At 53.3% G+C, this 27,071-nt stretch overlaps 1 protein-coding gene and 1 pseudogene across 1 annotated transcript; both read left to right on the top strand.

The window, feature by feature from the left end:
• The first annotated feature begins 971 nt into the window (after positions 1-971).
• LOC136122128 (keratin-associated protein 10-2-like) lies at positions 972-23,742 on the top strand. Its single transcript, XM_065875922.1, is given in 6 exon segments — positions 972-1,014; positions 1,017-1,331; positions 1,334-1,471; positions 10,042-10,414; positions 23,174-23,280; positions 23,540-23,742. Coding segments are annotated over 6 exon segments (1,179 nt in total).
• On the top strand, positions 4,321-4,626 carry LOC136122193 (non-histone chromosomal protein HMG-14 pseudogene; annotated as a pseudogene).
• Positions 23,743-27,071: the final 3,329 nt, after the last annotated feature.

A 27,071-nucleotide genomic window follows, 5' to 3' on the forward strand; every position in this document is an offset into this window, starting at 1 on the left:
GATATACCAACAGGCACAAGAAAGGAAGTCCAGTATCCCTGGTCATTAGGGAGATGCCACTTCATGCCCACTAGGGTGGCTATAATTTAAAACAAATGAATAACAAACAAACAGAAAAGAAATATCAATGAGCATGTGAAGAAACTGGAATCCTTGTACATTACTAGTAGAAATGTAAACTGGTACAGCTGTTATGGAAAATAGTCTAGCAGTTCCTCAAAAGTTTTACACAGCACTATCATATAGCCATCACATCTACTTCTGTTTTATTTGTAAAGGCTTTAAAATTTTATATTGCAAGTGTTTTCTGGTGGTTCAATATCTTCACTTTGTATACCAAAAAGATTCCTTTTGGGTTCTGATTGAAATCACATCAGCGGTGGATCCATCCAGGGAGAGTGGAGATTCTACAGTCTCAAGTTTCTTGCCCACAACTCTCTCGGGTCCCAGTGGACACAGGATGTGTGTGCTCTTCGGTAAAGTTTACTGTTTTGTTCACAACTTAATTTCCTAACGTTCCTCTTAGGTGCTTTATAGTTTGGGCTGCAGTAGTGCTGGGCATCTTTCCCTGTTGTGTTCTCACACTGGCACAGCTGGTGTGAGGGAGGGGCTGCCAGTGGCTGGGAGTTTATCTCACGCCCAACGCATACCTGGATGTGACTTAAGAACCGAGACAGCCACTCAGCAGAAACGTGCGTCGTATACTCCCTACAAGCTTTCTGGAGCCAAAGAACAGATGAGAAAACAGATTCTTACAACGTACTCACAAGTTTAATGAGTAAAAGCTGATTGTAGAAAACACAGCAGCCCTAATGAGGGGCTCGTGCAACAACTCCAAACATCAACAAGGGCAGGCGTGGGAGCCTCCTGCTGGGGCCACACGCACACCCTGGGGTGGGGGGGGGGATAAAAGCGGATATCCCCAGCACCTCACACACACTCACACCCTCCTTCAGCCCCCCTGCCCCACCATGGCCGCATCCACCCTGTCCGTGTGCTCCAGCGCCCAGAGCTACGGCAGCGGCTCTGCCTGCCCGGTTCCTGCACCGGCTCCTGCTGGCAGGTGGACGACTGCCCAGAGAGCTGCTGCGAGCCCCCCTGCCGCGCCCCCAGCGGCTGCGCCCCGGCCCCCTGCCTGACCCTCGTCTGCGCCCCGGTGAGCTGCGTGCCCAGCCCCTGCTGCCAACCAGCCTGCACCGGCCCCTGCATGGCCTCGTGCCGCCGGCAGTCTAGCTGCCAGCCCCCCTGCCGCACCTGCTCCCCCTGCCAGCAGGCCTGCCGTGTGCCCGTCTGCCGCACACCTGCGTGCTGCGAGCCCGTGTGCTGGGAGGCCCCCCCTGCTCAGCCCCCTCATGCTGCCAGCCCACCCCCTGCCGCTCGTCCTGCCGCTCGTCCTGCCGCAGACCCTCCTCCTCCGCGTCCCTGATCTGCCGCCCCACCTGCTGCCCCGCCTGCTGCGTCCCCGCCTTGGGCACGTCCTGCTGCTGACCGGCTGGATCGTCTGCCCCCCACAAGCTGCTGTCTCTCGGGAGCCCCTGCCCCTCTGCTGGCACCAGGACCTCCCCTCTCCCCATCGCTTGACACTCAGTGGTTGCCCAGAGGGATTTGAACCTGCCGTCCATCCCACAGACCCCTCGACCAGGGTGGACTGCGGGCCCTGGGTGCCTCCTCTGCGGGTTGGCAGCTTGAATCCCATGTGACAAAGGTTAGCTGCTATCATCAATAAAACACTGTGTCCTCCTCAAAGACATAGTCTCAAATCCGAGTTCAAGCAGCTGAAAGACCCCAGGATCTGAAAGCGGGTGTCATCTGCATGCTCTGTGTCCCTTCCTACCCCAGGGCCCACCCTCCCCAAAGCCGGCAAGGGAGACGGGCGTGGGGGCAGAAGGTTCGGACCCTGAGCGGGCCCTGGGCTCCTCCCATGCCCACCCCCCTGCCTGTGCAGGTTAAATGTACGTGGGGAGCTGCAGAAACCCTGTTGGGTCGGGATCTGAGAGTCCAGGACTAGCACCGTTGGAGGGAGGTGCCCACCCAGAGGAGGCCTGCCTGCGTACTGGTCTGCGTGCGAGTTCCTGTGGGCCCCGAAGGCGGTGCAGGGTCAGTTCAGACATCACTCGTTCTACTCAAGGTTTCAAGGCCTGAGTGAGAAGGCACAGAGCAAAAAAGACACCTTGTGAACAAACCCTCAAGACAGCGGGGAGGATGAGCCTGCAGTCTCAGTGGACCACTAGCTCTAGAGTCAAATGGGCAGCAGTCAGACTGATGATGTCAGCATCCGGCACCCTACTTATCCCCCAGTCACGAGCAGGCTGATGGGGTCCGTAGGAGCAGAACAGTGGAGGCCAGGCAGGAGGGACCAGGAATTGAAGGCACCTCCCAGGGGGCTCCGCCCCCACCCCAGCTCAGCTCCATCCAGGGAAGAGGGGACAGAGCAAAACCCGAAGAGGATCTTTAAACAGGAAATGGCCAGATTGCAAACCTGCCTCAGCTCTTAAATCTCTTGCCCCAGTTTATTCAAGACCTGTACCCTTTACCTGTTCATTCAAGTTTTAAGAAAATATAACCAACTCCTTATGGACAATGGACAAAGGCCTTGATGGACTCTGCATAGCACAAAGAGTTAAAAGACATAGAGAAGGTTCCACTTCACCCCAACCCAAGAAAAGTGAAGTACAGGGATGTTGACACACGTGGAAACCAGAACCCACAACCCACAGGGACACTAAATCGTCCATCAGAAGGATGAGCAGGGCATCTTCGGGGTTCCTGACGGGACAGCAGATGGGACACGAGCAGGACACGTGGCCGCATGTGTACCAAGTGACACCAAGCAGAAAACGGGCTGACTGCTGGCGCTGTGGGTGTCCACGCCGGTCAGGCCACAGCGCAGACCCGGAAGGAGAGAATCGGTTAGAGACACCCAGGTCTCTACTTTGGAGAGCTTGTTTAGAACATGTCTGCAACAAAACGACAATTCTAAATCCTCTGAGAGCCTCCAGATCTCAGGCGAGCTCCTCTGTCACCGTGACACATCTATCATCCACGTGACTAAGACATGGAGAGTCACCACCCTCAAAGTCATCCCATGAAACAAGAGCAACCCGCGAAGCCTTCCTCCCCTGCCTGGTGGACAGCGCAGGTGACACCCTGGGGGTGTCCGGGAGGGTGTCGGAAAGGCCAGGAGGTGACATAAAATGGCCTGGCTTGGATACAGGTGAAAATAAACAGGCCTGGCAGGGAGGTTTGGTTTGAAAGCAAGCATGGTGAGAAGGTGCTGGAGTAGTGGGTACTCTAATAACTCCTTCTGCACTTCACACCCTCATGATCATGTGACATCACAGTGATGGAAGTTTCTAGATATGTGCCTTCCAACAGGAAGGATGCCCTGATGGCACTCCTTGGGCTATTTCTTCGTTCCCAAAGAGCTCCCCACTGGCACCCTACTGTGGCAAAAGCTTCCTTCTCTTGGGGATGGTGCCTTCCCTGGGCATCCCCTCAACCCCCTCCCCAGGACGGCCCCAGTGTCCTTGCTCCTGAGGGGCCCGCGTTCACACCACGGAGGCTGAGCCGGCACTTTCTGGGCCATCCCACGTGCAGGCCTGCACCTTCCTCCCATAATCACCATGATTCCGGACACGAGTGGGGCCTCTGTGCACAGTGAGCTCGTCAAGTGTCAAGTGAGGTGGGATTCTCAAATTGGACTCTCCTGGTTCCTCAGGAACCAAGAGGTCAGATGTCACAGGACAAGGGGAACGGCGGCGCGGCCACGCGGGTGCACGAAGGAGGGGCTGGACTCGTCTTGCAGCTTTGAGCTGCCCCTCTGGTGGGTTGAATTGTGTCCCCCCACAAAGATATGTTGAAGTCCTAACTCCGAATACCTCTGAATGTGACCTTAGTTGGAAATGATGTCCTTACAGATGTGATCATGTTAAAATGAGGCCAGTGGGGTGCGCCCTAATCCAAAGACATATGGCGGTGTCTTTATCAAAAAAAAAAAGAGGAAACTCTGGACGCAGAGGGAAGATGTTGTGAGGGTGAAGGCAGAGATCGGGGTGATGCCTGTACGAGCTGAGGAACCCCAGAGACGCCAGCAAACAAACGCCAGGAGCCGGAAGAGGGGATAGATTCTCCCTCGCCGCCCTGGGAAGGGACCAGCCCTGCCCACACCCTGATCTCCAATTCTGGCCTCCACACCGGGAGACCATACATGTGTGCTGTTTAAGTCAGTACACTGGCAGCGGCCAGGCAGCCCATCTTTGCAGAGGCTCCCCCTGCACCACAGCCCGCAGGCACCCGGCACGCGCTGGCCCTGCAGCCATGATGCCCAAGAGGAAGGTCAGCTCCCCTGAGGCAGTGGTGAAGCAGGAGCCCGAGAGGAGATCGGCGAGGTTGTCAGCTAAAACGCCTCCTGCAAAAGTGGAAACGAAGTCCAAAAAGTGGCTGGAAAGAACTTATCTTCAGCCAAAAAAAGTGCAAACAAAAGGGAAAAGGCGAGCAAAGGGAAAACAGGCTGAAGTGGCTAACCAAGAGACTAAAGGAGACCTACCTGCAGAAAATGGAGAAACTAAAAACGAGGACAGCCTGCCCTCTGATGAAGGAGGAGAGGAAGAAGCCGAGTCTGATTAATATCACACACACCCAGTCCTATCAGTGGTCCCTGTCTCCCTTCTTGTACAATCCAGAGGAATATTTTTATCAACTATTTTGTAAGTGCAAGTTTTTTAGTAGCTCTAGAAACATTTCTTAAAAAGGAGGGAATCCTACCTCATCCCACTTTTTTTAAGAGTAAATGCTTTTTTTTTTTTTTTAGTTTCCCAAGGAGAATTTTATGGATGGCACTAGTTTATTTCCCTTCCAAAAAACCAATTGAGGGCTTGCTTCCCTGGTGGCGCAGTGGTTGAGAGTCCGCCTGCCAATGCAGGGGACGCGGGTTCGTGCCCCGGTCCGGGAAGGTCCCACATGCCACGGAGCGGCTGGGCCCGTGAGCCATGGCCGCCGAGCCTGCGCGTCCGGAGTCACAACATGAGAGGCCCGCGCGCTGCAAAAAAAAAAAAAAAAAAAACCAACTGAAGGTAAATGAAGTAAACAGTCTCAAGTTTTTATTGTCTTCATAATAAAACAAAATATGAGTCTGAGAACTGGATCCCTTGGCCCTTCTCTTCTTATCTCTTCCCAGTTCAAAATGCCTGCATCTCTTAAGAGCCAGCATTTTCTTAGACCTGCAGTTGGGCTCAATGCATTCAAGCCTCAGCACAAGCTTCTTTGTAGTTTTAGCCTTTTTCCGGAAAATCGGCTCAGTCTGCCCGCCATAGCCACTCTGCTTCTGTCAGGACGCCGCTGTTCCTGGGCACACAGAGAATCCTTGCCCTTGTACTGTGTCTCTTTGTGGTGCCGGTGGGTTTTAGGAATGCTCACCATGTCTGAGAGAGCACTGTCGGCGCGGAAGGAAGGTGAATGTCTTTTTTTAAGGGGTGAAATCACTTGCTGTTTATTTTTTGGTACAATGAGAAAATAGTGGGATATTGAATATGGGAGGCTTTGATTGTCTTGGGTGTCAGCTTAACATCCCACAGTTGGGAGGTAGCTTTTATATCCTATAATACAAAGCGTACTACACGGCAATTTGGAGTCAGTTGCGCATTTGATGTCTTGAACACTTTAAATTACTTCTCTTCCCGCGTTGCTTTTGGTAGAATTGTTTCCTAAAGCAAACCACTCACCCCTTGATCTTGGCTCTCCTGGGCAGAGTTTTGCGCACTCTGTAACATCTTTGGTCGTGACAGTCCAGTTCTTCTAGTAACTTTGTTAACGTTCTGTGAACGATTGACAAATAGAGTATGTAGTGTATGTGATATTAAATTGTGAAACAGTGGACCAAACGTAAGATAGATAGCTAGTGGGAAGCAGCCGCATAGCACAGGGAGATCAGCTCGGTGCTCTGTGATCCCCTAGAGGGGTGGGATAGGGAGGGGGGGAGGGAGACGCAAGAGGGAAGAGATATGGGAACATATGTATATGTATAACTGATTCACTTTGTAATAAAGCAGAAACTAACAAAAATAAAAAAATAAATTGTGAAATAGTGGGACTTCCGATGTAACAGCATATCAGTATTTGAAGATATTGGTACTTGATATCCCATCAAGGAAAATCTGCCTCCACATTTTAAGCTGGAAAGTCACTGGAATCACTGTTCAGAAAAGAATCACAACGACATGATTTTTTAGATTTTTGGTACATACGTTAAGAATTGTCTACAAATTGAAATGTCTGTGTACTGATCCTCAAAACAACCAGCAAAATTTAAATTATGAAAGAAAAAACAATAAAAAAAGACAGTACCCAGTCTGTGTACTTTGCATCCCTGGACGTTACCCCAGCCCCTCCCCAACTTCAGCCCCCTAGACAGGGTGGAGAAGCCAGGAGGGGGTCTGTGTGTCACGGGTCCAGGCCCGTGCCTGCTGGGGTCAAGAGCCATCCCTGGAGAAAGCTGTGCCATGTCCCCTCACCCTCCTGAGGAGGAGGGACTGGGGCAGTCATGTCCTCTGCAGGCAAAGGAGGGGCTCCCAGGGGGTCACCAGGAGTGTGATAGAGTCCCCTGCAGGGAGGCCCAAAACTGCCCGGTGCCAAGGTGCCCTGAATCTGCACTGGATGCTCAGGGGCAGGGTGGTCTGAGAGTCCCCACACGTGGGAGAGAGGACAGGGCCGGCTCAGGCCAGGGGAGAGAGCCTGGAGAGGGACAGACCTGGGCAGAGACATCATCAGCTACAGCGAGCGCCAGAGAAGGGCAAGGACCCGCCGGAGGGGCTTCCTCCCCCGGCTGGGGGCTGAGGGTCCTATCGCCCAGCAGGAAGGGCCCCCGAGGAAAAATGGGCTCCAAGACCGCACAGCAGGGCGAGGGGAGCTGGCTCCGCAGCCCCGAGTGGCTCCCCTCCTTCCCTTCGTCCCCCGGCCCTGATGGTGCAGCTGGCAGGACCGCGGAGGGAGGGTGGAAGTCCGAGGCTGTGCCGTCAAGAAGCTGGACTGTCCTGCGGCTGCCCTAACAAGTGCCAGGGCCACGTGGCTGAGACAACACAAAGTGTCACCCCACAGCTGTGGAGGCCAAATCGGGAGTGAGTCTCACGGGCCACGGTCACCACGTGGGCTGCCCGCTTCTCGCCGCAGGCTCCGGCCAGAGTCTGATCCTCGTGTCTTTCAGCCGGAGGCACCGCATCCTCAGCTCGTGGCCTAGCGTCTGGCTTCCCTCTTCCCGCGGCCTCCCCTTCTGTGGCCGAGTCTCCCCGGCCCCTCTCCCAAGTCCCACCCGGGTGACTCAGGACCATCCCCCATCACAAGACCCTTACTTTACTCCCGTCGGCAAAATCTCTTTGCCGTGTGAGGGGACGCATCACAGTCTTGGGGTCGGGCCATGGGCATCTCTGGGGGACCACGGAAGGTCCCCTCGAGGCTCTTTCCCACCCATCAGGAGGCAGAGGAGCCCTGCTTGCCAGTGGAACATCTCGGTTCCATTTAGACCCGGGGTGGGGGGACGCGGGGCACCACATATCAGCCGCTGAGCAGAAGACCTTTTCACCTAAAAGGGGTCAGTTCAGGAAGTGACCTGCCCTCAATCCACGCAGAGCAGGGTGAGGACTGATCTCGTAAGTTCAGGGGACAGAGTGGGGTCCCTCGGGCTGAGCGCTGGGAGCTCGCCCCTCGGCCAAGAGGCCGGCCGCCTTCCCATGCTTGGGCACCCAGGGCAGGGCAGGAGAGCTAGAAGTACCCGGAGGCCTGACAGGAGGGGGCCACACACACAATGGGCTTGCAGCTCACGGGCACACACACAGCAGGCTTGTGGCTCAAAGGCACACGGCAAGAAGGCTGGCAGAAGCTGGGCACGCAGGAGGCCAGCTGGCAGCCCTCAGAGCAGCTGGCGTGGCACACGGTGGCATGGGGCTGGGTGCGGTCAGGGCAGAGGACAGGGCTGGTCCAGAGGCTCCTTCCCCGGGGCAGCCTTCATACTGGGCTGTGGCGTCCTGGCCATGCGGCACCCGGTGTCTTCCTCGTAGCGGCCTGTTGTCTTTCCTCCTCGTCCCCCCCTCGGGTCTCTTCCTGGGGTTTCCAGTGGCAGTGATTCAGTGCAGGAAGCTCCTTCTCAGCCGGAGGCTGACGGTGACCCAGCGGCCCTGTGATTTCTGAAATCGGAGCCTGGGTTGGATGGGGAAAGGCCGTCAGTTGGGGACAGGGGCCCCACTTCACGATTTTCAAGGCCCTCCCCAGGTTAAACATCCTGTCCTTTGTCCACAGAAGCAGAGTCACCCTCACCGCGCCAGCGTCCCCCATTGCGATTTGGAAACTCAGTGATCCAGAAGGTTCTCCCTCAGGGTCGGGCGCCTCACTGGGGGCTGTGGCCACGTTATGGCCATAATCGTAACGGCGGGGCTCCAGCTCTGTGCCAGAGCTGAACTAAGCATTTTATGTGGACTCTCTCGTAACTGATCAATTGTCAATCCTGCCACCATCCGAGGGCGGGATCCGCACAGATGTTCAATCAGGAAGACCTGGAAGGATCCCAGGACGTGTGCACGTTCTCACCACTGCAAACGGAGAAGCAGGCATTGAGGCTGCCCAGCCTCACTCTGGAATCCGTGGTCTTTCCATTGTGCCTAACGGTGCTGGGACCTTAGGGGTGGTCTGAGATTCTTGGACCTGTAAACTGGAATATTTTAACATCAGATTTGGGGATTTTGTCCAGTATTTCTTCAAAATATTCTTAGGCTCCCATGTGATTCTCTTCTCCGTCTTGGGTTGAAATCCCTTGCGTGTTAGCCCTTCTGATGTGGTCTCGCAGGCCCTCTTCATTTTTCCTGACTCCTTGTGCCTCTTCTTCAGATTGGATTTCTGATGTGGTCTCGCAGGCCCTCTTCATTTTTCCTGACCCCTTGTGCCTCTTCTTCAGATTGGATTTCTGATGTGGTCTCGCAGGCCCTCTTCATTTTTCCTGACCCCTTGTGCCTCTTCTTCAGATTGGATTCTTTCTACTGATGTATCTTCAATTCACCGACTCTTTCGTCTTCCATCCATGATCTGAGCCAGTCCCTCTGCACCCATTCCCTAGCACCTCACGCTGCTCCTGGAACACGCCGGTTTCTGCAGCAGGGTCCTCACAGCCCCTTGACTGCCACAGCCTGGAGCACCGTCCCTGACCCTTCACTGCACCCAGTGCCGGTTCAGCATCACTGCCTCCCCGAGACCCCCAGACCACCCACCAGCACCCACTTCTCTCTGTCTGCTGAACCTGCTTTCCTTTCCAGGTCTCAGCGCCCCCCGGAACGATTCCATGCATTCATTTTCTATTTATTCGTCGCCCTGGAAAGCTCATGAGGCCGGACGTCTCCGTTGCCTGCCCAGAGCATAATCTATTGCATGAACAAATCAGTTCTCGTACGATGACGTAAGGCAGAGCTGGCAAACTTTCTGTAAAGGGCAGAGGCTTTGCAGCCACACCGTCTCACTCACAACGACTCAGCGTTGTCGGGGAAAAGCAGCCTTAGACACACTAAATGCACGGACGTGTCTGTGCCCCAGAGAACTTCATTCACACACAAGCAGCAGGACAGACTTGTCTCACAGACGGCAGTTTGCAGACTCCTCCTTCAATGTTTTCCTGTGCGAGATAAAAACTCAAAATACGTGACGGCCTCAAAGTCTTCGCTGACGGCGTGAGATAAAAAGGAGTAAAAGGGTACCGCACTCTGAGTGGATCCTGGGGTGCTCTGTGCACAGCGATGGCCTGGAGAAACACCACGAACCCCACGGGAAGGCAAACCAGAACATCCTGTTTGCAGAAGGAGGAACTGGCCTCAAAGCCAAACTAGTTTATGGTGGAGAACAGCACAGGGAAGCACGTCCCAGGATAATAAGATGCTGGGGAAGCACGATGACAGCAGCCACGAGGAAGTCAACAGCTGTGCTGCTGTGTCGCTGGGACGTCCACGGCCCGGGTATAAAGGCCCCCGGGGAGGCAGCCTGCAGACATCACCACCCTCCTCCCGACACCAGCCCAGCCCTGCGCCACCGTGTGCCACACCAGCTGCCCCTCGGGCTGCCAGGCTGCCTGCCGCGTGCCCAGCTCCTGCCAGCCGTCCTCCTGCACGTCCAGCCCCTGCCAGGCGACCGGCATGCCCGTGAGCTGCAAGCCAGTTGTATACGTGCCCGTGAGCCGCAAGCCTGCCGTGTGTGTACCCGCGAGCTACAAGCCTGTGCGCGTGGCCTCCTCCTGCCATTCCTCTGTGTGCCGCCAGCCCTCCCGCCCCACCCTGCTCTGCAGACCCGCCCCCCTAGCATCCCTTCCGGCCTCTGATCACGAGGCTCCTCCCAGCTGCTCCCAGCGCAGAGGGGGTCACACCTGTACCCCTCCCGGCACGAGTCCTCGGTGGGCCTCCAGGTTCTGCGTGTGGTAGACGACAAGCACGCTCAGCCAACCCTCTGAACTCGGGCGAGGAGGTGGCAGGATGACCTGGGCCCTTCCGTGAGCTGACGCATTCCCCCTGGGAAGCCCTGGTCCCCAGGGTCCTCCTCTGTCTCCAGCAGGAAACCATGCCCCATGTGAGCCAAATAAACCATGCTTTCTCAATGCAGCCTGTCCCCCTGTTTTAGCTTCACATATTTTTGAAGCTTCCTTCCTGAAAGTATATACAAATCACAAGCACGGAAGACCCTCCTCAAAGAGCCCTCTTCCCGATGGCTCAGCTGAAGGTCCTTGGTGGGTGGAGGGTGGGGGAAGGTGTGTCCTCACATCCACCACTCGAGACTCACATTGTGGATGGGGAAGGACTTCCCCTCCCTCCGAGTGGGGCACAGGAAACAGGCCTGGGTCCAGGGTCCCACCTGGTGCCTAAAGGGCGTCTATACAGGGAAGGCTGGAAACATTCACACAAACCCACCACACACACAAAAGGGGGTCCGGCCATCCCAGGGAGAAGAGGCAGAGGTCTGAGAAAGCCTCATCCCCAAGCCCCAGGCACACAGGGCCTGCCAAGGCTGACCCTGGGCCGGGACCAGAGACCCTTCCCTGCCCCCTGGCCCCAGCCTGGCCAGCACAGATGCCTGAGCAGCAGCGTTCTCCGCCAGGGAAAGGCAGATGCATGTAGAGGTCCCTTCTGTGTGCCAGACGCGTAGGACAGCTGAAAATACAGGACAGAGTGAACTCGCTCTGCTCCCCAACCCTCGCAAACGGAGAAGCAAACTTGTGTAAACGCTCGTAGTATATATATTACATAAGTCTGATAGAGTTGACTGGAAAAAATGCACAACTTGAAAGTCGAGAATTATGTCTTATTTGGTGGACATGCTGCATACTTCAAGCCTGGGACACCGCATCTCAGATCACCCTAAGCACGAAGCACAGGTCCCCACAAGGAATCTGAAGTTGCTGGTACCCTGAAGGTCCTCAAATGATAATAAAACCCAATCCAAGGTCAAAGCAAGTAGATTCAAACCTCCTCTCACACTGATGACCTGACAGAAGAAGAGACGAGACATACCCATTCCCAGAAGGAAACATTGTTTATGCCCATTTAAATTAACACATAATATCTGTTATTCAACAAAACTAATAGATATACAAAAAAGCAGGGGAAAATCAATCTATTGTCAACAGACAAAGCAGTCAACACAACTAGACTGAAAATGACCCAGATGTTGGAGCTGTCGGAATGAAAGTTTAAAATGACTATGAATAGTGAACTAAGTGAGACAAAGAAAGACAAATACTGTATGATCTCACTTCTATGTGGAATCTAAGGAAAAAACAAAACTCATAGATACGGAGAAGAGATTGGTGATTGTCAGAGGTGGGGAGATGGGTGGGCAAAATGGGTAAAGGGGATCAAAAGGTAAGAACGTCCATTTATAAAACAAATAAGTCCTGGGGATGCATGGTGACCATAAGAGGAAAAACATTTAGTTTTAATTATTTACTTTTATTTAAAGAAATAAAAGAGAGAATTATGAAAGCAGAGTGATAGTCTATTAAAATAGAAGAAAGAAACAGACTTCAGGAGAAACAAATAGAACTTCTAGGAATAAAAAGTCAAGTCATGGAAATTAAAAACTCAGACAAAATATTAGACACAGCTGAAAGAATTAGAAAAGTTAGAAGGCAGTTGTTCGATATCGCTTATCACTTTCTGGGAGTTGCTTCAGTTGACAGTCTTGACCATGGTCAGACTGCCTTTTCAGGGAAACTCACATCCAATAACTGGTCCAGGATAATAAAGACCTGGGCTGGCGTCCCAGCTCAGGACAGCTCCAAAAGACCCTCCCCTCCACAGATGTTGATCCTGAGAGAGCTCCCTAATAAACCTAATATCTGGGCACCTCTGTCTGCAGCAAAGGACCTGGAAGCAATGGCAGCCCTGTAGCAATGAGTGCCCCAGGATCTCACATGTGGTTGCTAAATCTCATTTCCCACTGAAAAGGACCAGGTGCTCCCTGAAAGAAAGGTAGGCTACTGGGGCAGGAAATGAGCTTAAGGAGTCTGGGACATCTTGAGCCCCCAAGCAAGGAAGCTCTCAAGGACTACTGAGATCATATCAACAGGACACAGGAGCCAACCTGAAGGAGCTCCCACTGATGCACACTGAAGGAGGAGTAATTTCATCCTCCAAAAGAATAACTCCTGCTATAGAGTGAAACACACCAATTATATAAAAATCCTTAAGTGCGTAAAATGCACAAGATTTTATGCATATAAATATATACATAAAATATATATATGAGTATATATATAGTTTATAAACATGTATGTATATAATTAGAGATCTACAGAGGTCACTAGGAAACCAAAAATGATTCTGAAAATTGATTAAAAGGACAGAATAAATCATGTATCCGGACTTTCCTGGAAAAAGAGTATTTTAGGGTAACCAAATAGGGGTGGAAGGAAAGTTCTTTATAGAAGAATTCCAGGTTATAAATGTAGAAGGGGTGATAAACTTAGATAACCGCCACCTTGCAATGCCCAGTGACATGATAGATCTGAGCCCGGATTCTCAGTGGCTGCTGAAACCGAGCTGAAAGGCTGGCGGGGAACAGACTGACAGCAGCCATCCTAGGGATGACAGCAGTCCCCAAACCGAGGCACCCAGACAGCATCTGCCTTTTGATGTCATACACTTGGAAGCACACAACTCCTGTGAAGTATTCTTGCTAAAGGAGTTGAACCTGCATTTCAGCCTACCCACAGATCTCCCATTCTACAAGAAATACAGGGGATGGAGGATTATCTTAAAGAACATCTAAAGACACAAACAACCTAATCCAGAATGTGGAAAACTCTTCAGGGCAAATAACTGAGTTTCCTTAACAAACACACGCTGTAAGAATTGCTGCCAATCAGAAGGGACTTAAGAGAAGCAACACCCACGTGTTCTGTGTGAGCCCCGTCTGGATTCTGATCTGAAAAAACCAGCACTTTAAATGTCTTTTTTTAAGACAATCAGAATAAATTGAATAGAATAGGTATCAGTTAACCACTGTTTACAACTCAGTATTTCAAACTTGTGTAAACGCTCATAGTATATATATTACATAAGTCTAATCGTGTTGACTGGAAAAAATGCACAACTTGAAAGTCGAGAATTATGTTTTATCTGGTGGACATGCTGCATACTTCAAGCCTGGGACACAGCATCGCAGATCACGCTGAGCGACAGCTCCGAAGAGGCAAGGGGGGGAGCCAGGATATGTAGGAGTTTTTGCGGCAAAGACCAGGTAGTCGGAACATCAAAAGATTACTGTTAATTAAAGAAAACCAGACATCTCCAGTTAAGGGATTTAGCGCTTTTCTATGTACGGGAAGATGCAAGAGTCCAGGCTCACTGAAATCCTTCCTTTGATGTGCACCTCAGCTCTCTGGGACCGGTCTCCTGCTTTTCTCCATCCCAAATCCCCACAGGGCGCACAGCTGCGGGTGGCTCCCCTGGCTGAGAGGTGGGCAGTGGGCAACCCGCTGGTCTCCATCCCGAGTTCCCTCAGGGCTCACCATCCCAGCTGCTGTAATGTGACGGCTTGATGGCTGCAACATCTTTTGTTTACTGATATGGAAGGCAAAACTATTCGTTCACAATAGACAAATGTCTATCTATACACACACAGCTTTTTGTAATGTACTTAATCAATTTGCTCCTCTTGGTAAAATATCAAGGGCTTCTTCCCACCTCCACACACATAGATCTACTTCGTTCTTCTTAATGCCTGAGTAGTATTTCATTACACAGATATGCAGAAATAACGACATTCCTCTATTAATCACCTTCATCTAGTCTCCGTTTTTGGCCGTTGTTGCTATTCCAATGTGGTCATAAACACCGTCACGCATATCTCTGCGCAAGCATTTCTGTTGGGCTGATTCCTAGGAGGAAATATCCACTTTTCAAAGGAAGTGGAAAGATCCCTGTCCCAGGCTGCAGTCAGTGTATACACAGCAGAGCTTGATGGAGTCCAAAACCTGGTCTGTGTCGGTCTGTCCAAAAGCTGATCGCATCTTCCATCTCCTGCCCTACCTCCTGCTCTGGGGACTCTTTTAGATGGTGCAATGAACTGACTGTAAAAACCTGGGAAAGGGGTTGCAGCAGCATCCCACCTGGTTGACGGCCGCTGCAAATGTCTGCAACCTGCAGTCAGTGAATCGGGAGATCGCCAACCTCCCCATGGTTGAGCGACATTTCTCAGTTGGAATCCAGTAAACTGATGGAGCCCGTTGCCGCCCACTCGGGCCGTCCCGGCAGTAACCAGCTGATGGCAGAGGATGAGACGGCGGGCATGGAAGAATTCCCCTCGGGATTACACTTGGTAACACACACCAGCCGCACCCAGGGGCTTCAAGTTCTCTTCCATTGAATTGAGGACGCAGGGGAAGAGGGGACAACGATGCCTCTTGAGTGGGTGGCCCCGAGAGAGGCTCCCCTGTCTTGTCCCCTTCCAGGGGGCAGTGGGGCTGACCTGGAATAAGAAGGCTTCTTTTCTGGTATCTCCCCCAACCTGTTCTGTCCATCTCCGCGAAGGAGGCGTTGCCTAGCAACTGGAGAGGGGCAATGACGTCCTTGGACTATTCTGTTCCGCTCCTGTGACACTTAACTCTGGTTGATTATTAGCACACGCACTGGGGAGACGACAACCAGCCTTAGAGAAAAACGAGTTCTATAAAGTCACCAAGGGGCAGAAAAGGGACTTCTGGCCTGGCTTTGGGATGGGGTCTGGCCCATAGGAGATTTTTCAGTTCTCAGAAAGAATCTTTCTTCCTAAACCTACAAGATTCCTTGGGCAAGAGGACAATGGGTGCTGAGAAAAGTCTTTGAAATATGAGCCATTCCATTTACTTTCTAATCTGCAAAGCAGCACGGCAAACGCGATCTTTACTGGCCTCCCTCCCTTGACAGTTATAGCCTTTATGCTTTGTAAGTATATTAAGCACCTGGAAAATAATATCGTGTGGGTAACTATGATATACCATTTATGGGCCTTCTGTGTCTCTTTGTATAAGAATGTGTTAATAATTTACATTTTAACTCAGTACTGTTGACACAGTGGTAGAAAGACTTTTCAAAGAGCTGTTTCTATCACCAGGTAAATAATCCTAGATAAGCTTTGCTTACCCTGAGACTCAGGTATCTTGGAAACTTTAAGGTATGCCCTTTGGCTGCTGTCCTCCCATAGTAAATTGGCACAAGAAAAAAAAAAAAAGCCACCCACTTGTTCACACAGAGGAGGTGTCAGGCGCATTCACATAACTCATGGTTCTGGACTTGTGGACGAGGAATGTCGCCTGCCATTTCAGTAAACAAAGGATGTTGTGGCCATCAAGCCAGCAGCCATTGCAGCCACCAGAGACTGTGCATCCTGAGGGGATTCGGGATGGAGAAAAGCAGGATACTGGCCCTAGGTCGGTAAGGTGCACATCAAAGGAATGATTTCCATGAGCCCAGACTCTTGCATCTTCCCATACAGAGAGATCATTAACTTGAGGTGTCTGTTTTTCTTTAATTAACAGTAATCTTTTGATGTTCCAACTACCTAGTTTTTGTTGCAGAAACTCCTATACCTCCTGGCACCTCCTTGACCTCTTCAGATCAGTCCCTCAGAGCATCTGGGAGGCTGTGTCCCTGGCTTGACGTTCTCAGTATGTCCGCCACATAAGACATAATTCTCACCTTTTAGGTTGTGCAGTTTTTTGCAGTCGACAGCCTCAACGGAGATCAAGAGCCATGCTTGCCCAGGGCTCGGGACAAACCGCAAGGATTTCTTCAACCCTGCCAGTCAGAGTTCCTATAAGAAGGGAGGGAAAGAACTGACCCCACCTCCACACTCCCTACAGTGAGAACCACTGTTGAGATTTTAGTGCGTTTTTTAAAAAGTCTTTTTCTGTATTGCGTGCGTATGTTGTGGGGGTGGAGAAGAGTCTGCTTCTTCTTGTTATAAAGATGTGGCTATATTGTTGGCATAGCTTTGTTTCCCGCTTTTTCCTCGTACGTCTCGTTTGTGACGTAGACCTAGTAGCAGGATGAGTTGCTATGGTGGCCATCAGCCTCCTGTTTGCAGTCCACGCTGTTGTCTACATCACGCTTTGCTATTTAAAATAATCTGCTGTATTGGAGTAGGGAGGACCCTGAAAAATAACAAATCAGAATTTGGATTCAGATGACAGTGGAAGGACGCTGCAGAGCCCCGTCGAAGAAGGTTTGAACTTGGGAGCAGTTCACGTCTGCTCTCCTCAAATTTCAGGCTGGTGTTTCTGATCATTTCTGTGATATTCTAATATGTTTGCAGGGTGTCAACTTTGACCCTTTTGGTCAGATGACCAAAACCCCAAGTATACACTGGGATCCCTGCAGTAGTTTGTCTGTTTTCCTTGTTTTCTCCACCGGAGTCTTGATTCCCTTCTGGGTAAAATCCTGGCGTTTCCATCATGCTGCCTGTCGACTGAAAAAAAAATACAGAACCTGAAAGTTAAGAATTATGTTTTATTTGGTGGACTTTCTGAGGACTCAAGCCCAGGTGGCAGCCTCTCAGATAGCCCTGAGAAACTGCTCCAAAGAGGTCAGGGAGGAGCCAGGGTATATAGGAGTGGTTTTTCTTTAACCTTTTTTTAAAACTTTTTTAAAGAATTATAGTATAGCTAATTTACAATGTTGTGTTACTTTCAGGTGTACAGGTGTACAGCAAAGTGATATATATATATACACACATATATGCTGTTATACAGGAGTTTTTGCAAAAAATACCGGGTAGTTGGAACATCAAAAGATTACGTTACTGTTAATTAAAGAAAAACCAGACATCTCAAGTTAATGGATTTAGGGTTTTTCTGTATAAGGGAAGATGCAGGAGTCTGGGCTCATGGAAATCATTCCTTTGATATGCACCTTAATGGTCTGGGGCCAGTATCCTGCTTTTCTCCGTCCTGAAGCCCCTCAGGATGCACAGTCTCTGGTGGCTGCAGTGGCTGATGGCCCGATGGCCACAACATCCTTTGTTTACTGAAATGGCAGATCTGTCCACACACCTCTTGGAGCTGATGACAGGCAGCTGTGGCCACAATAACCTACCCCCCAAACCGGTGAAGAATGAACAGGAGACCCCCTCACATAGCGCCATCAGCCAGGTGGGGCGCTGCCTGTGGCCCCACCCACGGGGGTGGTTATGGGGTGAATCACGTCCCCCAAAAGAGATGCTGCAGTCCTAACTCCTGGTACTCGTGGGCGTGACCTTGTTTGGAAGTAGGCTCTTTGCAGATGTCACAAAGTTTAGATGAGGTCATGTTGGATTAGGGCAAGCCTATAACAAGTGTCCTTAAAGAAGCAAGAAACGTGGACAGACGCAGAGGGAGAAGGCCTTGGGAACCTAGAGGCAGAGGCTGGAGTGAAGCATCTACAAACCGAGGACACCAGGGACTGCCAGCCGCCTCCAGACGCTGGAAGATGCCTGGGAGGACTCGCCCTGACTGGTTTCAGGGACACCTTGATCTTGGATTCTGGCCTCCAGAACCATGAGGCAATAAACTCCCGTCGTTCAAAGTCACCCAGTTTGTGGCACTTGGTCACAGCAGCTCCAGAACACTGGTAAAGGGGTGGTAAAGCAGGGAGCTTGGGGGACAGCATCCCGTGTCTGTAGGAACCTGGGATCCCGGGTCTCAGTGGGGACAGAGGGGAGAGAAGCTCACGGGCCGGGAGTGGACCCCTCAAAGCAGTGCCTCCAGGAACCCCACTGGGGGGGCGGGGCTCTCTCAGCATCCTTCCTCCAAACCACCGCCTGGGGGTTCCTGAGCCCCATGTGCCGTTCCAGCAGCAGCAGTGGGCCTGCGTCAGCAACCAGCGACGTCACTGCCCCCTTGACCCCGTCACCAGGGCAGGCTGTGGAGCAAGGGTGTTCAGCGTGGCTGGACCTTGGGTCCTGACCCCTGTGGGTCCCTGGGAGAGTCCCGTGGAGTCGACAGTGACAGAGCAGCTGTGCTGGGACGTCGAGCCATAGCGTGGAGGGAGTGACCTCGGCCAGGGTGGCCAACCTGATGGCCTGTGAGCCCTCAGAGCAGGCCCCGCCCCACCCCCTCCTTCTCAGGCCCCTGCTGACCTGCACTCATGGGCTGCTGTGAGAACCACAGCCCCAGGGGACAGAATCCAGCCTCGAGATGCAAAGTCCCTGAAGTCCCACTCCTGGTAGGATTCAGACTCAAACCGAGGCTCGGGGTCAGGGCGACGACCTCCGGTCGCCATGCGCGGGCTGCCAGAGCGTGGAGCACGCCTCGGGCTCTGTCCCTGGAGGGACCCTGGGCCCTCCAGAGTGTGACAGCAGGAAGGGAGGAGGTGGAGAGAGGACCCTCAGCCCGAGGTGCTCTCCAGTGTACCCAGGACCCTCAGCCCGAGGTGCTCTCCAGTGTACTGAGGTCCTCCGTGGCTTACTTCGCCAGTCTACACCTGCTCCCTTGCAGGCGTCCCTGGGTCCACCTGCAGCATGAGACAGAGGTCACAGGCACCCAGAGCCTGACGACACCACCAAGGGCACCTCTCCGCCTGGCAGCCACCATCCGTGAAAGGCTGAATGATTGCCCCCCAAAGACACCCACGTCCTTCCTAAGTCCTGGAACCTGTGACTCTGACCTTATACAGCAAAAAAGGACATTGCAGATATGATTCAGCTAAAGCTCTTGAGATGAGGAGATGATCCTGGCTTATCCACACGGGCCCTAAATGTCCTCGCAGGTGGCCTTACAAAAGGAAGGCAGAGGGAGATTTCACACACACACACGCAGAAGAGGAGAAGGCCATGCGACCACACAGATGAGATTCATGTGACGGGGCCACAGACCAAGGATACCGGGCAGCCTACAGCAGCTGCAGGAGACGAGGAACAGCTTCTCCCCTAGAGCCTCCGGAGGGACCACAGCCCTGCTGGCACCTTGGCACGCCTTGCCAGCACAGTGATAGCGATTTGGGACTTCCGGCTTCCAGAACTGTGAGAGAACACATTTCTGTTGTTTTAAAACCCCTCAGTTTATTTATTTTTTTAAATATTGAAGCAGAACCTAATGTTTATTTCTTTTAATTAGTTTTTATTGGAGTGTAGTTGAGTTACAATGTTGTGTTGGTTTCTGCTGTACAGCACAGTGAATCGGTTATACATATTCACATATCCACTCTTTTTTTAGATTCTATTCCCATATAGCTCATTACAGAGTACTGAGTGAGGTGCTTTCTTAACAGCAGCCCCAGGAAGCTCACCCACCCTCACGTCTTACAGGCTCTGACTCAGGACATTTCAGCTCTACGTACAGGGAGACCCACAAGATGTACAGCCCAGGAGAAAATTCCCGTCGACATGACCTCCCTCAAGGGCACCCTCATGGCTTTCTGGCCCCAAGCACTCTCTCTTTGCTCCTGCTTATTAAACCAGAGTAAGAAAAACAGAAAGAAATCTGACTTCTAAGGGGCTCGTCTTTCGTCTGCAGCATGCAGACCCCCAGCCAGAAAGACAGGCCCACGGACGAGGAAAGGACACCTTGATCTGGCCCGTGGGCGGGTCTGGCCTTCGCAGCAGCGTCAGTTCCTGGATGAGATGAGGCTACAGCAAGGAAGCTCTAGGCCCCGCTGAGGGCCAGGCCCCTGCAGGACGGGCCGTGCTGAGGCCGAGGCCTTTCTCCCTGTCCCTGTGCAACTGTTTGTCTTGCATTTGTGGCCCAGCGAGAGGCGGGCGTCTCGGCGACACCTCTGAAAGGCTCCATGTCGAGGGGACCACTGGAGTGTTGTCACGGCAGCTGGCTTATTCTTCGGTGTTCAGTCACCTGCAAACCCAGGCTGCGGGTCACTTTGCCAAGAGTCAGCCCTGACAGGTTTCCAGAAGGTATGAATAGAGCCAGTAGCCCAAGGACATACCTCTGCCTCAGCTCCAAATACCCACAGGTCAAGGCAGCTTAACCTTGGCACTTGGCGTTTCCCCAGTGAGAATGTTCTTTATCCAAGTCATCAGGCCCAGTCCTTCTCCTCCTTCCCAGCTGTGCCCGGTGCCACCTCCATAGAGTAAAACCCCTCAACTTCAGGAAAGACCAAGGTCACGGCCAGCGGGAAGATTGAGCCGGTGTAGCCAGATGATCTGGGTCAGAACCAGGCTTTGTCCCTCATTAATCAACGGGGGAAAGTCGCTCACCTTCTCCAAGTGTCTGTGTATCAGGGTTCAGTGACACAGGACACAGGGCAGGACATCCCAAAGTTGGAGGTAATTGATGTAAAGTGCTGAGTACAGGCCGGCACAAAATTGGTGCGTGTCGGTCAGCGCTGCTGCTTCCAGCCAGTCTGCCCTGAGGCACAGTGCTGGAGCTGGTCAGCCTCCAAGACAGCCCCCAACCATGACTCTGCCTCTTGCCGTTCGTGTCCTATGTGACCCATCCCTCCAGTGACTACCTTCTAAAGAATAGAAAACAGCAGGAATGACAGGATGTCACTTCCGTGTTGAGGTCTCAAGACCGACGTCCGTCCTGCAGGGCTTCTCTCTGCTGTGCTCCCAGCTCGCATACTCCAATGAAGCAGCAGTTGTGTTAGGCTCTGGTCCACGTGGCAAGGAACTAGGGCAGCCTCTGGCCAACAGCCAGCCTGCCTTCTGATGAGCACTGCATGCGGGCAGACCCCAGTGGAGCTTCAGATGCCTGGGGTCCCACACGGACACCTTGACTGCAAGCTTGGGAGAAGCCCCGACGAAGAGTCCGCCCAGCCGTGCCTGAATCCCCGCCCCACGGAAACTGAGATGATAAATGTCGTTCTCAGCCACTATGCCCTGGGTTTATTTGTTACGCAGCGATAGCTAACTCGTACAGAGCCGTGCCCTCTCTGTGCCTGCCGAGTGTATGTGCCACTGTTGGAAATGCGTTTCTTCAACCCAGTCCAGGTTTATCAATAACTGTCACCTGCAAAGCACAAGAGCTGGTCCCACTCTCCAGAGATGGTAAATCCCCCAGTGTCTGCGGAAGGGGTGATGGGGCCACAGAGGACTGTGAGGCCCATGGCCTGCTTGATGGGCAGAGACGATCTCATAGACAGACGGAGCTGAGAACGGAGACAGTGGACAGCTGGACGGCTGGTAGGGCTGGGCCTCTTGTCCCTGAAATACTCCAGTCCATAGATGGCTGCGGCACAAAGGCCCCCCAAGTGCTCCCTGTGGGGACCTCCCTAAAGAGGTAAGTCCTGGATCATGGGGGTCCCTGGGGCCCTGTTCCTGCACCCCGGCCAGTGTCCATCTGTCTATCAGTGTCCAGTGCCAGGCAGTTGTAGGAAGACAAACTCTATCTCTCCATCTTCAGCTGGCCTGAGAATTGAATGACATAAGACATATTAACAGGAGAAAAGCAGACACATTTATTCCATGTAAGTTTATTCCATGTAAGACACAGGAGCCTTCATAAGGCAATGAGGACCCCAAGAAGTGGCAAAACCTACATGCGTTTATACCGGGTTGAACAGAGAGACCATTGCGGAAAAGAGACTAAGTACGTGGTGAGGCAAGGGGAAAGGAAGCGCTATTCTAAGGAGGTCTGTTTGTACAGAACTTCCTGGCCTCCTGGTGCCGGGAGGGCAACCCTCAAAGGGGACCTTTATCTCTCACTTTCAGGAGGAAAAGGGGGTCCAGACCACCCTCCTTGCACTGGCTGTTTTTCAAGTGCTTTCAGCTAAATTTGCTCCCTATGTCAACAGGGCAGTTCTGGGGTGACCTATTCGGCCCGCCCCACAGGGGAGAGTTTTTATGATACTCCCCCTCATTAAGTGAGACCCTTGGCTTCACAGAGGCCCCCCCGTGAAAGGCCCCGGCTACCTTCCCCCGGCTCCACCCAGAGTCCTGTGAATGCTTTTGTCAACTAGGAGAAGATGACCCTCCTCGGGACATGTGCAGACCGGGCAGCCAAGCAAGACGGGATGTGGTCTCCCCAGTGGCTATGCCCGGATTGGTCACGTGCTGGCCGCCCGGTCATGGGCCCGGCATCTCTCTGTGAGCCGGTTTGAAGTCGGCCAAGCCCTGAGAAGACTGCACGAAATAGCTGAATGTAGAAGAAAAAAACATCCTGGTTTCTACCCCAGCTCAGCCACTAGTCATTCATGAAGGTGTCTTGGGAAATTCCCTCGATTTCTGGGGCGAGTTCCTGCAACTCTAAAATGAAGAGAGTTAAGTCAAGTCAGTACTTCTCAAACTTCTCCACTGAACTGCGTGCGCCTAATGCAGGGAAAGCTCGGGGCACCTCTCGGGCATCTTTGGCCCTGGGTCGCCTCCTGGAAGTTCAGAACGTCTTCAGAGACTTATGTTTTATCTTTAAAGGCCATGAAATATTGTCATTCTGTTACATAGACTGTCCATATTTGTTTTAAAATAAAAGTAGAGCCTCAGCCCCTTAAATTGCCCCTCTGAGATGTCTGGTTTGACCACGTGATGGTGGGGTTATCTCCCTCGCCAGCCCGACTCCACCCCAAGGCGGTCCCAGCCCCTCTGTCCCTCCCACAAGGGAGGGGAGGGTCAAGCACTCACCAAACCTCCCATCCCCACCCCCACGCCAAGCTGAGGGGTCGAGAGGATGACTCCCTGTGTTCGAGTCCCAGCTCCATCACTACTGGCTGTGTGACCTTGAGCAAGTCACTCAACCTCTCTGTGTGCCCCCCAGCACACAAAATGGAGGTGACGATATCTACTGGCGGGACTGTGGTGAAGCCTCGAGGAGCTGTTCTGTGACGCTCTTAAACGACGCCCAGCACATGGAAAGTGCTTCACGTGACGAGCGTCTCAGCCCCTTTCACCTCGAGAGCCTCTTCCGCCTGCCCCCTCACCTCTCATCACCTTCACTTCTGCCTTCAAGCCCAGATAAATTTCTCTTCCGTTTTATTTTACCTTTCCCTGGCTTTCTGCTCCCCTTACCTCTCTCTCCCTCTTGTTTTGTTCTACTTGTGACCCTAAGATGACCTCAGGGGCTGGGGCTCAGCATCAAAAGGCTTGAGGTCACGCACCCTTGACTGTTGCGCTTCCGGTGCAGGAACCCATCCTCCCGTGGCCACCAGCACGGACACGTGGCTGACACGAAGGGTGGCCTCCTTCACAGTGAGCTGCGTGGGAAGCCGCTTACGAAGCACACGGGGCCATGCGTATTGGCAAACAGAGGTGGTCAAGATGTGCCCCGTAGAGGACCGCGAGGTGATTCACGATGCATTCGCAGTGGAGAGTGCCTCGGAGGCATAGCTAAGGCGGGGGTCTCCTTATATTCTAGCACTGAGAAGCTTTATGGAAAAATTTTAAATATTGCTCAGTGGCCTGCAGACCAAAAGCCTAAAGCCGTTCTGCTTGCAGCAGGGCAGGCGAGCAGCGACACCGGCCCTTCCCGCGCCCCCCACGGTGGCCCCTCAGCCCCCTTGGGCTGCGACTGCAAACGTCACCGTAGAGACTATGGGATGGCGCCGGGGCGTTCGTGCTGTGCTATCAAGTGAACGAGGCGGAACCCCCAATCCTGCAGTTGCTCTCACTCTCTGGCACGTTAACTCTCTCAGTTCATTCCGCTGCTGTAACCTGAGCCAATGAACAAGCAATTCATTTCTCCCGGTCCTGGAGGGTGCAGGTGGTCGGCGAGGGTCCTCTTCCGGGCCTCACACTTCGCACTGCGTCCTCACGTGGGGAAAGGACAAGGGGCTCTCTGGGGTTCCTTTCATGAGGGCTCCACCCGGGGGTCGTAATCACCACCCAAAGACCCCACCTCCTAACATCACATGGGGCATTAGGATCTCCAGATTTGAATTTCTTTTAAGATGTGTTTATTTATTTATCTATTGGCTGCATCAGGTCTCAGTTGCAGCACGGGGCATCTTTCGTTCTGCCTCGCGGGCTCTTCGTTGCGGTGCGTGGGCTTCTCTCTAGTTGCGGCCCGCGAGATCCCGAGCGCGTGGGCTCTGTCGTTGCAGCACGCGGGCTTAGCTGCCCCGCGGCATGTGGGATCTTAGTTCCGCGACCAGGGATCAAACCAGCGTCCCCTGCATTGCAAGAATCTGTCGATTCTTAACCACTGGACCACCAGGGAAGTCCCAAGATTTGAATGTTGAGGGAACACAAACATTCGGGCTCTAGCACTTACCTACAGAAAACATTGAAAAGACGCCAATCTGTTATAGGCGATTTCTGGATGGTGAGGTTACAGGCGGTTTAAAGCTTTTCTTTTTTTCTTGAAATTTTCAAAAAAATGTAGCATAAACTTATATGATTTTGGTATTAAGAACAAGAGTCAGTAAAATTCTCTTTGGCGGCCATAGCAGCTGAAATCGACGTCCTTAGCTGAGGGCAACGTAGGATGAGAACAGCAGGGACAGTGCTGCAGGGCCTCAGACCCGGCCCTGACACTGGACACGGCGAACTCCATCGCAGGGCCCCTGGGAGCCAGTGGGAGTTATGCCGGGAGGGATGAATGGACCGTCCCTTTGGGTATATTGTGGGGGACACATGGGGGTACTTAGAGGAACTGGACGGACGGGAGGGATGGAACGGTGGGTGGGACCGGCAGGGTGCGTGGCCTGCTTGCATTCCGTTGTGAGGGGCCTCACAAGGCCGTCCTGCAGGGATGGTCCATGTGCACAGCCCACTCTGCATCTCCCTTTAAGGAACCAGCAAAGCGGATGTGTCATCGACAGCCCAGTGTTAAAACACTGCCATAGGCACCGTCCTTGGAGTTAGCTGCAGCCGACTTGCCTTCCAGGCTCCCACAGGCAGGATGGAGAGACAGAAAGGGGGAGGCGGGAGGAAGCAGGCAGAATGGGCCAAGGTCCAGCCTGCGGAGGTGAAGCCAGCTGAGCAGTGTGGGACAAGGGTGTGACCCCCGGCTGAGTGGCAGGAGAGGGTGGGAGGTTAGGAAGAGCTGAGCTTGGGCTGTGGGCAAAGTCGCTGAGGACAGCCTGGGGGGAGGGGCGGACTGGGAGGGGAGGGGTCAGTGGCAGGGTGATGGGGGGAGGGGAGGGTGGTAAACAGATGGGAGCATGTACCGTGATTAAAATGGAGCAGAGCCCTTCCCTCATAGGTCCTGATGTGGGGTGAAGGGTGTCCCCCAAAAGATACACTGAGATCCTATCCCCCGGCACCCTTGAAAGTGACCTGATTTGGAAATAGGGTCTTTGTAGATGTAGTCAAGTTCAGATGAGGTCAGGCTGGATTAGGGTGGGCCCTGATGCAGCGACTGGTGTCCTTGTGAGAAAGTGGAGACACACAGATGCACGAGGAGAAGACCGTGTGAAGACAGAGGTAGAGACTGGAGTGATGGAGCCACAAGCCAAGGGCTGCCGGCAGCTACCAGAATCTGGGAGACGCAAGGCGGCATCCTCCCCTGAGGCTTCAGAGAGAGCACAGCCCTGCTGACACCTCGAGTCCAGGCTTCTGGCCGCCAGACTCAGAGAGAACAGGCTTCTGCTGTTTAAGCCCCCAGACTGCGGTACTTTGCTACAGCAGCCCCAGGAAGCCAACGCTGGTCCTTGCGGACACTCCCCATCGCACGGTTCCTGCCTGGTCCCTGACGGACGCGCAGTGAGCCTGTGAGCCAGGACCACCCCCGACCCTCAGACAGGCCTCACTGCAGGGGGCCTGCACCCGCACACACACGCACCCCCCCAGAGACGAGCATCGGGCAGAGGCATCTGAGCAAAGCGAGATCAGCAGGGAAGGGTGCGGGAGGTGGGGACGAGATCAGGAGACGGAGCCCTCGCAAAAGGCCATCTGCACCCCGAGAGCACATGCCGACTGGGTTGGGGGGGGGTGTGAAGCCAGTCGCTCCGGCTGGGCGGCAGAGGCGCACAGGCTGGGGGCGGGCGTGTCCACGTAAGCCTCAAGCCACTCTGCCCTTTGGGCAGCACCGGACACCCTCCTCTTGCCACCTCCCCACCCCCAGGACAAGCCCCGGGGGGCTGGGGGGACAGAGCACTCCTGGATGGAGATGTCACCGTGTCCTTCCTAGGACAGCGGCCGGGTGAAGAGGGTGGTGCATGCAGAAGTCGCCCTGCTGGGCGGTGGGGGACAGGGGGCCTGTGCGACTGCCCGGGTCACAGCCCGCGAGGGCAGCCTGGGCCAGGCGCTTGTCCCAGAGGGACCGGGTGGTCCTCACAGGGCGGAAGGGCCAGGGCCACCTTGGGGACTGGAGTGTCCTGCATAGCAGGTGTTAAATGAATCCAACACGGAGGCTGTTAAACAGATACGGCTCGACGGCTGCGTAAGCAAACCAAGATCTAAGCCTGCAAACGCCTCCCGGTTCTGAAATCAAACCCGAAGGACAGCCAGTCCTAACAGCCCCCTGGGCCTTCAGCTACACCCATCAGGAATGGCCCGCTTTCGATGTCCCCGCCTCTGTCTGCGAGGGCTCCTCGCCACTGCTGGTTCTGGCGCTGCCCCATTCCAATCAACTTTTGCTCAGATAAACTCTGAAAATGTTCACGATGCCTCCGTTTACCTTCTCACAAGGAGAGAAGCCGCGCCTGTCCGCCAGAGCACACACCCACTGCCGCCCTGGTGGGGAAGCAGATAGGGACAGGCCCCTGGAAGGGATC

The sequence above is a fragment of the Phocoena phocoena genome, chromosome 4 (assembly GCF_963924675.1).
Source record: "Phocoena phocoena chromosome 4, mPhoPho1.1, whole genome shotgun sequence".
Classification (NCBI taxonomy): domain Eukaryota; kingdom Metazoa; phylum Chordata; class Mammalia; order Artiodactyla; family Phocoenidae; genus Phocoena; species Phocoena phocoena.